General features: G+C 46.3%; 2 protein-coding genes across 2 annotated transcripts in view; one reads left to right on the plus strand and one right to left on the minus strand.

The window, feature by feature from the left end:
* Positions 1–12,528, minus strand: part of TMEM237 (transmembrane protein 237) — a 36,835-nt gene extending 24,307 nt beyond the window's left edge. The window contains exon 1 of the mRNA XM_083154171.1: positions 12,344–12,528. Within this exon, the coding sequence (XP_083010297.1) occupies positions 12,344–12,358 (15 nt within the window). The 5' untranslated portion in view covers positions 12,359–12,528. The remainder of the gene's footprint in view (positions 1–12,343) is intronic.
* A 197-nt stretch (positions 12,529–12,725) lies between these two features.
* The window catches only part of ICA1L (islet cell autoantigen 1 like), a 32,783-nt gene continuing 28,224 nt past the window's right edge, over positions 12,726–17,284 (plus strand). Inside the window, exons 1-4 of the mRNA XM_083154170.1 lie at positions 12,726–12,998; positions 14,408–14,548; positions 15,256–15,424; positions 16,977–17,049. Of these exons, the coding sequence (XP_083010296.1) occupies positions 15,263–15,424; positions 16,977–17,049 (235 nt within the window). The 5' untranslated portion in view covers positions 12,726–12,998; positions 14,408–14,548; positions 15,256–15,262. The remainder of the gene's footprint in view (positions 12,999–14,407; positions 14,549–15,255; positions 15,425–16,976; positions 17,050–17,284) is intronic.

A 17,284-nucleotide genomic window follows, 5' to 3' on the forward strand; every position in this document is an offset into this window, starting at 1 on the left:
ACAGTACAGATTACCCCAGTACTCACCACATGCCTCGCTCCGTTCCCCAGAAACACACCAGCCACAGTACAGATTACCCGAGTACTCACCACCTGCCTCGCTCTGTTCCCCAGTAACACACCAGTCACAGTACAGATTACCCCAGTACTCACCACCTGCCTCGCTCTGTTCCCCAGTAACACTCCAGCCACCGTACAGAATACCACAGTACTCACCACCTGCCTCGCTCTGTTACCCAGTAACACACCAGACACAGTACAGATTACCCCAGAACTCACCACCTGCCTCGCTCTGTTCCCCAGTAACACACCAGCCACAGTCCAGCTTACCCCAGTACTCACCACCTGCCTCGCTCTGTTACCCAGTAACACACCAGACACAGTACAGATTACCCCAGAACTCACCACCTGCCTCGCTCTGTTCCCCAGTAACACACCAGCCACAGTACAGAATACCCCAGTACTCCCCACCTGCCTCGCTCTGTTCCCCAGTAACACACCAGTAACAGTACAGACTACCCCAGTACTCACCACCTGCCTCGCTCTGTTCCCCAGTAACATACCAGCCACAGTACAGAATACCCCAGTACTCCCCACCTGCCTCGCTCTGTTCCCCAGTAACACACCAGCCACCGTACAGATTACCCCAGTACTCACCACCTGCCTCGCTCTGTTCCCCAGTAACATACCAGCCACAGTACAGAATACCCCAGTACTCCCCACCTGCCTCGCTCTGTTCCCCAGTAACACACCAGCCACAGTACAGATTACCCCAGTACTCACCACCTGCCTCGCTCTGTTCCCCAGTAACACACCAGCCACAGTGCAGAATACCCCAGTACTCCCCACCTGCCTCGCTCTGTTCCCCAGTAACACACCAGCCACAGTAAAGATTACCCCAGTACTCACCACCTGCCTCGCTCTGTTCCCAGTAACACACCAGCCACCGTACAGATTACCCCAGTACTCACCACCTGCATCGCTCTGTTCCCCAGTAACACACCAGCCACAGTACAGAATACCCCAGTACTCCCCACCTGCCTCGCTCTGTTCCCCAGTAACACACCAGCCACAGTACAGATTACCCCAGTACTCACCACCTGCCTCGCTCTGTTCCCCAGTAACACACCAGTCACAGTACAGAATACCCCAGTACTCACCACCTGCCTCGCGCTGTTCCCCAGTAACACACCAGCCACAGTACAGAATACCCCAGTACTCACCACCTGCCTTTTTCCCATCATCAGAAGTGAAGGGAGTTCTCATGAAGGAGGCCAGAGCGTTCCTTTACACAACACAGATAACACAGATCTGTCGCCTTAAGTCGCCCACAGCAATATCCTTCCAGCTAAAGTCCCGGATTATAGAGGTCAGAACCTTTTGTCCTTCTGGGACAGGTCATGGCTTTTATACAACATGAGACTAAGCCATGAGGACAATAAAGACTCTGGCCATGCATTTACTATACAGGCTCTGCAAAGTACCAGTAACAGGCGCTGTTATACAGCCTCCGCACTGGTACCGCTACCCAGGCTCTGCAGTGTTATACAGGCTCCACACTGGTACTACTACCCAGGCTCTGCAGTGTTATACAGGCTCGGCACTGGTACTACTACCCAGGCACTGCAGTGTTATACAGGCTCTGCACTGTTATACAAGCTCTGCACTATTACTGTTACCCCGGCTCTGCAGTGTTATACAGGCTCCGCACTGGTACTGCTACCCCGGCTCTGCAGTGTTATACGGGCTCCACACTGGTACTACTAACCAGGCTCTGCAGTCTTATACAGGCTCCGCACTGGTACCGTTACCCAGGCACTGCAGTGTTATACAGGCTCCGCACTGGTACGGCTACCCAGGCTCTGCAGTGTTATACGGGCTCCGCACTGGTACTACTACCCAGGCTCTGCAGTGTTATACAGGCTCCGCACTGGTACTACTACCCAGGCACTGCAGTGTTATACAGGCTCTGCACTGGTACTACTACCCAGGCTCTGCAGTGTTATACAGGCTCCGCACTGGTACTACTACCCAGGCACTGCAGTGTTATACAGGCTCTGCACTGGTACTACTACCCAGGCTCTGCAGTGTTATACGGGCTCCGCACTGGTACTACTACCCAGGCTCTGCAGTGTTATACAGGCTCTGCACTGGTACTACTACCCAGGCTCTGCAGTGTTATACGGGCTCCGCACTGGTACTACTACCCAGGCTCTGCAGTGTTATACAGGCTCCGCACTGGTACTACTACCCAGGCACTGCAGTGTTATACAGGCTCTGCACTGGTACTGCTACCCAGGCTCTGCAGTGTTATACAAGCTCCACACTATTACTGCTACCCCGGCTCTGCAGTGTTATACGGGCTCCACCCTGGTACTACTACCCAGGCTCTGCAGTGTTATACGGGCTCCACACTGGTACTACTACCCAGGCTCTGCAGTGTTATACAGGCTCCGCACTGGTACTGCTACCCAGGCTCTGCAGTGTTATACAAGCTCCGCACTATTACTGTTACCCCGGCTCTGCAGTGTTATACAGGCTCCGCACTGGTACTTCTACCCCGGCTCTGCAGTGTTATACGGGCTCCACCCTGGTACTACTACCCAGGCTCTGCAGTGTTATACAGGCTCCGCACTGGTACCGCTACCCAGGCACTGCAGTGTTATATAGGCTCCGCACTGGTACCGCTACCCAGGCTCTGCAGTTTTATACAGGCTCCTCACTTGTACTACTACCCAGGCTCCGCACTGGTACCATGAGGACTAGGAACTTTACATTTGGACAGTACCTTTCTTTGTGACGTAGGCACACATGGATCTTTCAAAAATCCACCCCCAAATGGGTAAAAAGAGGTGAAAATATATATATATATATATATATATATATATATATATATATATATATATATTTCGAGGTCCGGCACTCCTCACCTGCCCCTGCTCCACTGGATAACTTGACCTGGGTGCCCGCTGATCGCTGGCTGTACCAGCGCTTGTCAAATAGAGTATAAGCAGAAGCATCACTCCAGGTACTGGTTCAATAGTAGTTTACTGTTAGTCTACAGTGTTTCGGGCCGGAGCCCGTCTTCAGGACATAAACCTGAAGACGGGCTCCGGCCCGAAACACTGTAGACCATGGGTCTTCAAACTGTGGCCCTCCAGATGTTGTGAAACTACAATCCCAGCATGCCTTGTCACCGTTTTAAAACTCCCTTATAGCAAAACTGTGGCAAGGCATGCTGGGATTTGTAGTTTCACAACATCTGGAGGGCCACAGTTTGAAGACCCATGCTGTAGACTAACAGTAAACTACTATTGAACCAGTACCTGGAGTGACGCTTCTGCATATACATATATATACACATATACACACACACACACACACACATATACATACATATATATATATATATATATATATATATATATATATATATATATATATATATATATATATATATATATATATATATATATATATATATATATATAGGAGAAAAGTATAGAGTGCGCTAGATACAATTCAACAAATTAGAAAAATATACATATTTATTTTCAGTCTTCACAAAGACTTCAAATTAAAAAATACAGCTGGTCTGTTATTGATACAGATGATGTTGTAGGCCCAACGCGTTTCGTCAATAAATTGACTTCATCAGGGGCTTAGCGAACAATAAGTCAGCAAGGCGTAAAATCACTGTAAATAATACAAATAATAAAGTTCATTTATATGAACATAAAAACAAGGAACAAATCATGGAGGACAATTATGATACGGAGTGGAGGACAGTGGAGAAGAAAGGAATAATTTAAGCGCCTGACTAAAGTAATAGGTAGCAGGCGTGAGGATCTTAATACCTATTAATGGCTTCAAATGATTAGCAGAGGAGGAACTGAAAAATGGCCCCAAGAGGTACAGAATCACCAATAGTGTGTGGTTACCAAAATTGATAATAATACCTTTAGCAGATTAGGCGGATCACGTACAGTGTCCAGCAAATGGGGGAGTGGAACTCAATGTGTAAGCTGAGTAGATGGTAGGCGTTACTATAGGAGGGAATGTGAATATTAATAAAAAATGTTAAGTGCACGCCTTCACCAGCTCTTCAAGCTAGATGGTCTCTAGTGGAAAGATAAGGACTTACAAATATGCCACAGCAAGACTGCTAGTACGTCTGTAGGGTCTGGGACTCAAAAAAGTCGTTCACATAAGTGTGTTCCAGAGGTATGTCTTAATGGAAAATGGGCATATCTATGGGATGAAACAGAGATAACCAAATGATCATCTTTGACTATTCCCTTCACCTACACCTTTAACCAATGGGTGCCAGATATATGAATTAGAACTTACAGCATCACAAATAAGATGCTGTACTGCAAAACACATCCCACCTAAAGGACAGTTCCTCAGTACTCCAACTTCTAAAAGGATTGATATGGTCCACTGAGTACAGCTGGCTCACAATTGATGTACAAGGTCTCTACTCTTCAATTCCCCATAACAAGGGTCTAGAGTCAGTGGAAAAAATCCTACGGAATGACCCTGACAAATCCGACTCCGAAATCATCTTTTTGATTAAAAGTATAGAATTCATTCTAAAGCATAATTTCTTTGAATTTAACGGGGAGTACTACATCCAACAACAGGGGACGGCCATGGGGACAAAATTTGCCCCGGCATACGCCAACTTACATATGAGAGCATGGGAAGAACAACATATATACGGTTCTCGTTTTGAAAACAATATAATCTTTTATAAACGTTATATAGATGACTTACTACTAATCTGGAGAGGTGATGAAACGAGCATATTGGACTTTATGACATACATCCATATCAATGATTTTAATTTAAAATTCACATTTAAAACTAATGTTTCTACCATCGACTATTTAGACCTTGAACTTATAGGCTCACCCGGTGAAGAAATTAAAACTCGTACCTTCTTCAAGAAGGTCGACGCTAACAGTTTTATCCCAGCAACCAGCTGCCACCTCCCTTCTTGGAAAAATAGCGTTCCGTACGCTCAGTTCCTTAGAATAAAGAGGAACTGCAGTGAAGATCACGAATTCTGGTCCCAATCCCAACTCCTAACTAACAGATTCATCGAAAGGGGATACAAGATAAACCATATTGAAGAGGCCAGACAGAAAGCATTCGCCCAAGAAAGAGAGAATCTATTGACGAAACAAGTGAGACCAGCCAAAGAATTCAAGAGCCGCCCATTCGTGACACAATTTAATTGTGAAAACCACGAAATAAAAAAGGTACTAGAGAGACACTGGACAACTCTTTTGCGTGATCCTATTTTAGGCCAACACCTCCCACCTAAACCCAATCTGGTGTACCGCCGGGCCAATAACCTTAAGTCAATACTTGCTCCCAGTAGATTAAAACCTTCTACATCTGCAGCTCCTAAAACAACGCATTTTTTGAACAAGAAACCGGGTACAACACCTTGTAACAGATGCATCTGCTGTCCTTTCTTTGATAAAATCCAGTTCCAACACACTCTGGAGAACGGAAAAGAGTACAAAATCCAAGAAGCTGTGACATGTAATTCCGACCACGTGGTCTACAGAATCACCTGCAGCTGCAATCTCCACTACATTGGCAAAACAATAAGACAAACTAAGCTCCGCATCCAGGAGCATATGAGAAACATCAAAATAAAGTAAGAGTACATAGTCTCCCCAGACACTATCAGGAGAAACACAACTCTGAGGTCACAAAAGAGAACTTCAAATTTACAATTTTGGAAAAAGTCCCTGCTAACCCCAGAGGGGGTAATAGGGATCAAGAACTTATAAAAAAAGAAAGTTTTTGGATCTATACCCTGAATACCCTCTCTCCCAGAGGACTAAACGAGGGAATAGATATTGTAGCTTTCATTTAGCTCTCACCCCTTGACTATTTCTGGTGCTTTCCCTTCTGCTCCTTTCTGGCACTCATTATGTTGCCCTTTTGCTATCATATCTGTATATATATTGTTCCACCCCATAGTAAAAGGTAGACCTCGATGTAAATGGGACAATGATCTAAATTAACATGCCTATACTAGGCACAGTGTTGGCGACCCTCTGCCCCATATCTATTTGTTTAGGGTAGTACACTGTTGGCATCGTACTCATATACTTATGAGGGATATAAAACCCTCCTTTAGTTCTTTATTTATGCACATTTATATATAATTAGGAGGTACTATTTTAGTACACTCACATTTAGTCATCTATACCTATAGCACTTAAGCACATATACAGGTGTCACTCCATATTAAATTCAGGAAGCTCACAATATCACATAGAATTAGTAGTATACACCTATATATAACTTCTTCTAAAAGAGTACTAGTAGCACATTCGCACTTATATATGTGTCACCCCACATATATTAGGTTAAAAGCACGAATATTCGACTTAATAAAAAAATGTAAATAATATTTTAAAAAGAAATTTAATCTGTATTTAATCAGCCCTTATTAATTACCCATTATTAGAAACACTCTGTCACTTATGTAATATCAGCCCCATACAATGTTCCATTTATTATTACATATAGTCTATTATGTTAGTTTAATATTAACTATATATTGTCCATGCAGTCAGTAATATGGTAATTATATGAGTTTAATATTCTGTAAATGGGCGATAGCGCTATTTTCATAGATTTATGCTATTAAGTCCCCCTCAAGATGGCGCCTGGTTGGAACGCATATTTATCAGTTCTGCGCTCCATAGACTCCTCTACTTCCTCACTCGGAGGAACACCCGCCTAGCTGCTGCCCTCAAACTACGTAGGAAGACATATGACGTCAGCGCAGTCCAATATGGCGCCTGTTTGGAACGCTGTGCGTTCCACTACTATAATTAGGGATTTTGTCAGCGCTAGTGATCTTTATTTAATAGCGCCCTTTAGCCCCAGCATAGACACACGTAGAACTACGTTTGCCATTTAATTATCATGCCATTGTAGCGCTTATCTATACGTTTTAACACACACAGCGATGTTTGAGAAACAGGAAGTAGCTACACTCCCTGCTCCATAAATAGCAGCCTCTCACATAGGAGTTCATTCTGATTTGGATCCCAGGCAGTCAACTTCCGGTTTTACTCCTAATAGTAAGTACCCTTCTAAGGCATTCAACTTTGGGTCATTGTCCTATACTAGTTCTTGGCTTGTAAAACACTGTTTTGTATTTATTCAAAGGTTCTGAAGTGCCTTAGGAACAACACCATTGAACAGCTGATGCAGGTCTTAGACCACTATGTTACTCCATTTACACTCTTATTTGTGATGCTGTAAGTTCTAATTCATATATCTGGCACCCATTGGTTAAAGGTGTAGGTGAAGGGAATAGTCAAAGATGATCATTTGGTTATCTCTGTTTCATCCCATAGATATGCCCATTTTCCATTAAGACATACCTCTGGAACACACTTATGTGAACGACTTTTTTGAGTCCCAGACCCTACAGACGTACTAGCAGTCTTGCTGTGGCATATTTGTAAGTCCTTATCTTTCCACTAGAGACCATCTAGCTTGAAGAGCTGGTGAAGGCGTGCACTTAACATTTTTTATTAATATTCACATTCCCTCCTATAGTAACGCCTACCATCTACTCAGCTTACACATTGAGTTCCACTCCCCCATTTGCTGGACACTGTACGTGATCCGCCTAATCTGCTAAAGGTATTATTATCAATTTTTGGTAACCACACACTATTGGTGATTCTGTACCTCTTGGGGCCATTTTTCAGTTCCTCCTCTGCTAATCATTTGAAGCCATTAATAGGTATTAAGATCCTCACGCCTGCTACCTATTACTTTAGTCAGGCGCTTAAATTATTCCTTTCTTCTCCACTGTCCTCCACTCCGTATCATAATTGTCCTCCATGATTTGTTCCTTGTTTTTATGTTCATATAAATGAACTTTATTATTTGTATTATTTACAGTGATTTTACGCCTTGCTGACTTATTGTTCGCTAAGCCCCTGATGAAGTCAATTTATTGACGAAACGCGTTGGGCCTACAACATCATCTGTATCAATAACAGACCAGCTGTATTTTTTAATTTGAAGTCTTTGTGAAGACTGAAAATAAATATGTATATTTTTCTAATTTGTTGAATTGTATCTAGCGCACTCTATACTTTTCTCCTATTTCTATTTGCCTATCCGGGCCCGGCTAACAGGGGTCCATTAGAGCTGCTGCTTTTACCACCATCTCGGGCGCAGTAGGGGAACCTTTTTCTGTGATATATATACAGTATATATAGATATATATATATATATATATATATATATATATATATGTGTGTCAGAGGTGGGACCTTGTACACAGGTGTGTGGTGTGAGTCTTGAGTGCTGTAGCGGAGATTGGCACCAACTGAGTGGGTATTTAAGGTATGTTGTGCACATTGTTCAAATTGCCTGTATTGCCTCTTGAGAAAGGGGGAAACCCCGAAACGAGCAGTTGGGGCGCTACAATAAGTTTCACCGTTTGATGGAAGAATTGCTGCAGTGACGTGTCTGTTTTCCGGTGTGAGCTGAGGAACCTTGATATATATATATAAACATATGCAACTCGCACACTTAACTGGAAATCTATGGTATGGGTGCCGGACCAGGATGATTTGTAGGAAAACTGTGTAACCACCAGGATACAAATAGGGCAGCACTCCTTTTCAAATGAAGAAATTTATCTGTTCTATTGGAATACTAGCCACCAGCGTGACAACAGTCAATTAACAGCGTTTTCTGGAATAGTGGGACACTCAATATATTCACCCATCCATATGTAGGCTGTGGACAGCTGTGTGGCAGTGTTAGCAGTCGACGAATTCGTTTCGGCACAACTTGCCTTCCTACAGACTGACTGTCAGTCTGGAGGAAGGCAAGTTGTGCCGAAACGAATTAATTGACTGTTGTCACGCTGGTGGCTAGTATTCCAATAAAACAGATAAATTTCTTCATTTGAAAAGGAGTGCTGCCCTATTTGTATCCTGGTGGTTACACAGTTTTCATATATATATATATATATATATATATATATATATATATATATATATATATTCTGCTATATACTGCAATGTGGTACTGATTTTTTTCCTTTGTGATTGGTGCCCCACTACTAAGAATGGATTTCCTATCGTGACCACTATGAACGTGGTCCTACCCCTCTTTCCTTTTCCCTACCAGCTCAAATTGATTTTCTGGGTCACTATATGTACCATAAGGAATGTTCTTTGATGTCTGAATCTAATTAGAAGATCCTTACTTTGCTATGCCAATGACGAAACACGTTGGGTATTTTTCTAAAACAAATGGTTATATCCTAGAACAGATCTTGCATCTTTTTTTGAACATCTGCGGACTTTGGACACACGAAGAGTGACTTAAGGCCCATACACACTGGGCGACTGAGCTGAAAGCCGCTCAAAACAGCCTGTTTGGGCAGCTTTCAGCTCAAAGCCGCCCAGTGTGTATGGCCCGGCGATAAGTGCTGCTGCGCGCTCCCGCAACATTGCCAGGAAAGCTGCTCATCTGCTGGTAATACCAGCAGATGAGCGGCGTTGAGGGCGGCTTTGCATAGCTTTGGGCAGCACGGATGGTGTAATGGTTAGCACTACTGCCTCACAGCGCTGAGGTCATGGGTTCTATCCCCACCATGTGTTATATATACGGGGCAGTACGGATGGTGTAATGGTTAGCATTACTGCCTCACAGCACTGAGGTCATGGGTTCTATCCCCACCATGTGTTATATATACGGGGCAGTACGGATGGTGTAATGGTTAGCATTACTGCCTCACAGCGCTGAGGTCATGGGTTCTATTCCCACCATGTGTTATATATACAGGGCAGTACGGACGGTGTAATGGTTACATTACTGCCTCACAGTGCTGAGGTCATGGGTTGGATCCCCACCATGGCCCAACTGTGCAGATTGATGATTGACATCATCGCTGTCCATACACGCGGGGCATAGTCGCCCAGTGTGTATGGACCTTTATACTGTATTTTAAAGAATTGTATAGTGCATTGTTGGGTGGTACTATATTCATAAGACTAGCGCACTCTGGCACCACTTTTGTTGTATCCATTTCTCTGTTCTTCACTAACAGGCATGTTACATGTTCAACTAAGCTAGAAGATATATGTGTGCATAGAAGATGATCCTGTCTGTTGTATTACCTACGGGCAGTAAATATCTTCTGTAATCTTAAATTATGATTCTCTGACAATTAAGATGAGATTTTGCTTTTTATAAAGAATATTAGGTACTTGTGGACAATCACGGCTCCCACGATGTCCATCGTATAGTAAAAAAATCGCATCGCATGCGATTTTTAACAGAAATGCATCCAAATGCATTGAAATTAGTATCAAACATGTTCAATGGCCCCCAAATGTCATTTTTCAGGCTGTACCACCCCCACTATCAAAGCAAACCCGAAGCGTGGCGAGCGCAGCGAGCCCGCGAGGGGCGGCGGTACGCGTCCTACGACCTTTTCATTCCCCACTATCCACGTCGGCGTGGAGTTGAGAATAGAAAGTGTGGCGAGCACAGCGAGCCACCGAGCCCGAAGCGTGGCGAGCCCCGCGAGGGGACACGGATACCTTCACAGGTATACGCGTCCCCTCGCGGGCTTCACAGGTGTCCGCGTGCCACGCTTTGGGCTCGCCACACTTTCTATTCTCAACTCCACGCTGACGTGGATAGTGGGGGTATGAAAAGGTCGTAGGACACGTACCGCTGCGCTCGCCACGCTTCGGGTTCAAGTTGATAGTGGGGGTGGTACAGCCTGAAAAATGACATTTGGGGGCCATTGAACATGTTTGATACAAATTTCAATGCATTTGGATGCATTTCTGTTAAAAATCGCATGCGATGCGATTGCATGCGATTTAAAAAAAAAGCATAAAAACGGAAAAAATCGCATGCCACTACATATGGCATGCGATGGGAGCCGTGAAAGTCCACAAGTACCGAATATTATTACCGAACTTATGGGCCCTACAAGTATAGCGATGCGAGGTCACACCACACACATAGCGATGCTAGGCCACACCACACGCATAGCGATGCTAGGCCACACGTATAGCGATGCTAGGTCACACCACACGCATAGCGATGCTAGGCCACACGTATAGCGATGCTAGGTCACACGCATAGCGATGCTAGGCCACACATATAGCGATGCTAGGTCACACGTATAGCGATGCTAGGTCACACCACACGCATAGTGATGCTAGGCCACACGCATAGCGATGCTAGGTCACACCACACGCATAGCGATGCTAGGCCACACCTATAGCGATGCTAGGCCACACCACACGCATAGCGATGCTAGGTCACACCACACGTATAGCGATGCTAGGCCACACCTATAGCGATGCTAGGTCACACCACACGTATAGCGATGCTAGGCCACACCACACGCATAGCGATGCTAGGCCACACCACACGCATAGCGATGCTAGGTCACACGCATAGCGATGCTAGGTCACACCACACGCATAGCGATGCTAGGTCACACGCATAGTGATGCTAGGTCACACGTATAGCGATGCTAGGCCACACCACACGCATAGTGATGCTAGGTCACACGTATAGCGATGCTAGGCCACACGTATAGCGATGATAGGCCACACCACACGCATAGCGATGCTAGGTCACACGTATAGCGATGCTAGGTCACGCCACACGTATAGCGATGCTAGGTCACACGTATAGCGATGCTAGGCCACACCACACGTATAGCGATGCTAGGCCACACGTATAGCGATGCTAGGCCACACCACACGTATAGCGATGCTAGGCCACACCACACGTATAGCGATGCTAGGCCACATGTATAGCGATGCTAGGCCACACCACACATACAGCGATGCTAGGCCACATGTATAGTGATGCTAGGCCACTCCGGTGGAGAACACTGGCGACCAGCGAGATTGCTGGACAGTGCCCATCAATCTCGGATAGTGACACGCGGGGATGTGTATTGTTGTCGTTATAGCCCCTACAAACACACACATCGAGCATTTTCTAAGCGACTTTGCCATATCCCTTTCACAACGCAAACCCGGGTCAGAGTCCGGCGCATTCACATTAAACCCGGGTCACCCATTATACAGATGTTAGAACATTTATTGCTTTCACACCACATGCTGACCCGGCAACAACCCAGGTCCGACCTGGGTAATTTTGGAGAGGTTATAGGGGTATTGATATGATCCACTATAGCCCTCTACTGTTGCGGTTTTCACACACACACCTCATACACCTTTATACATAGCTCATAGTGACGCACTACACACACGGATAGATATACACCCGCTCACCCGGATCCCCTCCATCCCGGGCGCAGCGCCCGCTCTCTGCACGGAGACACCGGTGCGCACTGCGGGGAGGAATCAGACAGCAGCTGCAGTAAGAAGCGTTATTATGGTTGTCATAGGAACGCGGTGATAGCGGCAGCATCCGGGGATAAAGACGTCACATCCTCTGATGAACCTTCTGTTCTTCTGATTGGAGGATGGAGAACACGCTCCGCCCCCTGCCTCCATAGTGTATAGAGAGCATAAGATACGCCCCAGTGATATGGCCACACCCTCTGTAAAGAAACCACGCTCCAAATCTTCCCAACATTAGAACACCCCTATTTGGGACCACCTAATCCCCGCCCCGAAACGCCCTCCTTTGCAGTCCCGCCTCCACCGGATAATAGACACTGGGAAGCAGAGGGCCTGAGACCTTTGGACACGCCTCTCTGTGGGCGGTACAGTACTTATGGTGGGACTAATAGGACGGTCCGGTTGCTATGGGATACCGGCGCACGGACGCTGGCTGGACCTGTACGGCGGCCGGGATGGATCAGTCCTACGCATGCGCGCTCGGCTCTCCCATCCTCTCCCTTCTCTGGCTCCGGACTGCCTCTTGTGACCGCTGCCGGCGTCCTGCTGCTCCCCGCCCGCACCCACAGCTCCATCTCCGCAGGTAAGGAGGCGGCTCCCTGCCCCACTCCAGGTAACCTCCGCCCGTCTCAGGGATGGTACCCGGGAGCCGTTGCCATAGCAACTGCTGGGTGCTGATGGGGATGGTTCCACTCCCAGGGCAGCAGCTGAGGGAGGGGCAGTCACCTCTACAGTGTGGGGGTACGGGGGCTCTATTAGTGAGTGGGGGCAATTCCCAGTGTTTCCTCCCAGTACAGTCACCCCCACAGTGTCGGGGTACACAAGTAGTATATTCGTGGGTAAGGGCAATCCATTGTGTCCCTCCCAGTAAAGTCACCCCTATAGTGTAGGGGTACAGGGGTGGTATATCACTGGGTAGGTGTGGTTACCTGCGTGCCCCCCAGTACAATCACCCCTACATTGTGTGGGTACAGGGGTGGTAGCATATCAGTGGGTAGGGGTAATTTCCTGTTGTGCACCTCCCCCCCAGTACAGTGGGTACCAGTTGTTCGGTCAATAGTCAAAAGGTTGACACGTGAAAAAGTTCAACATGCACATGGTTGACATGGTCAAAAGGTTGACACAAACAAAAAGTCGACATTGAAAAGGTCAACATGAGTTTTTTAATTTTTTGGTGTGTGACAAGGTAGACTGACATGGGACCGTGTACCACTTCCCCACACATGGCCCGCTGTGCTTGCAATGCTTTGGGCACGGTGCCTTGCTGAGCTTGGCACACTATTACATTCCCCCTCCACGTCCACTGGGACGGCTAAGTATGTACAAGTCCTTTATAGTGAAAAACTCATGTCACCCAATAGTGGTCAACCTTTTGTCTGTCGATCTGAGGACCACCTCCCCATTACAGACATGGCCTGATGCCAGGGGATGTGGCGGGTATCGGCACCTGACGCCGGGGGATGTGGCGGGTAGTGGCACCTATATGTAACATTGTTTTATACCTCAAAATAATCCAGAGCGTTGTTTCCCCAAAAATGGGCGAAAACATGCTGCACTGCAGGGGGGATGATGTAACATGTGCAGAGAGTGCTAGGTTTGGGTGGTTTATCTATTTTCTGTGCAGAGTCACTACTTGCTGCTTTTGCATTTAGTCTACACGTGACAGATTGCTTTATTCTTACGCTGCCATTTAGATTTCAGTTGTAACACACCCCACCCAAATCTGACTCTCTGCACAGGTGACCTCTACCCCCGCCCCCCCCCCCCACCCACCCACCCTCTTTTTTTTTTTTTTGCGTGGGGTTCTGAGGAACGTGCCTGGGAATCACTGATCTAGAAACTTTAATTTTAGCTTTCTGGGGTTCAGGGCCTTTGCCCACATTTTCCTGCCCTTCTCCCAGGTCACCCACTGTAGAATAAGCATTATCTAAGTTCTCCAGTGTTAACTCTAGGATTGAGTGTTTCCATTCATGTATGCAATCATTATTAAAGGTCAAACAGATGAAGAACAGAAGCGCACAACATAAGATTATACAACACATTCGTCTGCTGAAGATGTCGAGACAAATATAAGTCGGTCTCCGCCTATGGAACAGTAACGTCCCTCCGTCCTGTAATATAGAGACATTCCAGGTGTGTCATATACAGAACCCACTGAAAGAATGAGTCCGCCTTGGATATTGTTTTATTCATTCAGACTCCTGAATTATTAATGTGACTGCCGCGGTTTCTTCCTGTTATCCCTCTCCTATTCGGTGTAGAAATCCCGCGCTCTGCTCCTTTCCAGTCGTGCGTCCCTATAATGGCTGTTAGGAAATGGGCAGCGAGCGTATTAATGCTATGGCTGGTGCCCGTGATTGGTACATGTGCGGTAAGGTTGCGCTAGGGTCACTCTGCATACGGCCCAAGGAATATTTGTGTTGGTATTAGAGATGTGACAAACTAACTAACTGTACATCAGGGTCTATATGATGAAAGGGTTTCCAACCTCCGTCCTCACCTCTTGGAATCATTACATACTGTAGTGGGAAACTCGTCACATAGATTGTTTCTTTCCGATTACACAGTTCCCTCTATGAAGGCTTCTGTGGGTTTATTTGCAGATAGGATGTAACCAATCAGAAACTACCTAGGTATCTTCTGGAAAGTAGATAAATAGGAAGTACATACTGATTGGTTGCCCATCTCCGTAAATAAACCCTCTGTGTTATGTATCTGACCCAGGCCGCGCTCTGCTACTTGATGAGGGATGTTATTTATTAATGAAGGTTACTCTGTGCCGACGTAGCTGGATGCAGCCTGCGGGTTATACATGTAATCTACCCTCTTGTTCCTTGCAGCTACCCCATGTACAGCAGCGGGCAGCCATGGCTGGGCGACGACCAATCCGTGGTCAGCCGGATGCAAAAGAAATTTTGGAAAACCAAACAAGTGTTCATCAAGGTTACGAAGAAAAAGGAGGATGAGCACGTGGTGGCCTCAGACGCTGAGCTGGACGCCAAGCTGGAGGTAAGGGGATCACTGTACAGTAGTCCACCGCACCAACAGTCTGCCCTGTTCTGTACATTTATTTATTATTTATTTACAGGTTCTTATATAGCGCAGCAGATTCCGTTGCGCTTTACAATATTAGACAGTGATAAAACAAACTGGGTAACAACATACAGACTTGGAGGTAGGAGGGCCCTGCTGCAAGCTTACAATCTATAGGGATATAGGGGGAAACACAAGGACAGGCACCAGTAATACCATAGCAGTCCCACCAAGTTACAAGTCCAGAAGGGTAGCTATATAATACATAAGTGCCTCAGAGGGTTATGCATGTAGAACTTAAACATTATAGGCTTGCCTGAAGAGGTGAGTTTTCAGGGAACGCTTGAATGTTTGGAGGCTATTGGAGAGTCTTATTGTGCGTGGAAGGGCATTCCATAGGATGGGAGCAGCCCGATGAAAGTCCTGTACATCTGACACTAGCTACGGCGCATCCATCACAATCAGTAAGTGGTAGTAGTGTAAATGGGATATCATTATGTGGGCCGGAAGTATCAGAACTTCTCACTGCATCTCAGTAGCTGTAAGTGTTCTATTATTTACTCCCTGACCGATGTAACCAGATATAAATCATTCTGCGATGTTAATGGCGATCACTATAACTTGTAAATGGGGCCTGATGAGAATCTGCCCCCACTGTTGGAGGTTATGTCAGTAGTGACATTGTACATGCGTTCTGGAGCTGACGATTACTGTATCATTTGTGGGCCGAGGTTTAGGTCTAATAATCCGTGTCGTTCAAATACGTTCCCTGTGTTCTGGGGTTGGCGCTTTCAGAGAGTCATTCAGGTGCGGACACGCAGCCGCTATTGTATGCAAATCGATCAATGTTCTCACTCTGCATGCGTGTGATCTGCAGGGTGCACGCGCAGCGAGTGACTTGCGAGTTATACGAAGGCAGCGTTCGGGTGTTGTATTGGGTGGTGGTTGGGCAGACGCAGGCCTGTCATGACCGCTCGGATAGCGTTTTCTGTATATATATTATTGGCTGTGGTCACACGTGATACAGACAAGGCCTGTGCGTCCCGGGAGATCAGCGAAGCTGGCATGTCTTCAGGCGCATTCCGGCTCTGAGTAGTGACGCGATGTTGGCGATATTCATGCGGCACTGCATGCAAATGACTGTGTGGTGGTATCCGTGTCACACATGATGGGGTGCTAAGACATCCAGATAACGTTCCTCTGCGCCACAGATGGGACTAAGTAAAAACCGGACCCGGACAAGACCCCAGAGCGCCGGACTGGACCTCCAACACTGTGTTCTGGAGCTTGTAGTGTCCGGTCTGGGGGGGGGGGGGGGGGGGCTTTGCTATATAGCAAACTGCTTGCACATTAAGGGTAGCCCCTGGTTGCATAGTGTAGCTGCGAAGCCAGACGCAAGGCTGCCATCTTTTGGATCGCTGCGCATGATTTCAGTCACCACGGCCTCCCCTCCACCTTGTCTGTACCGCTGCCCTTCTACAGTTACTGCAAGGTGGCGTCATGTCACAATTTCCGCTTTATTCCGCAGGTGTTTCACAGCATCCAATCAACAGGATCACAGCTGATCAAAATTATTGAAAAATACCAGCAAGCACTGAATGGTATGTACTACTAACACGTGTGTACTACCGTGTGTGCTCTATTACAGTGTGTATGTACTACTAACACGTGTGTACTACCGTGTGTGTGTGCTCTATTACAGTGTGTATGTACTACTAACACGTGTGTGTATGTACTACTACTGTGTGTGTGTGCTCTATTACAGTGTGTATGTACTACTAACACCTGTGTGTAATAATAATGTGTGCTACCGTGTGTGTGCTCTATTACAGTGTG

This window comes from Crinia signifera, chromosome 7 (assembly GCF_055691185.1).
Source record: "Crinia signifera chromosome 7, ASM5569118v1, whole genome shotgun sequence".
Taxonomy (NCBI): Eukaryota; Metazoa; Chordata; class Amphibia; order Anura; family Myobatrachidae; genus Crinia; species Crinia signifera.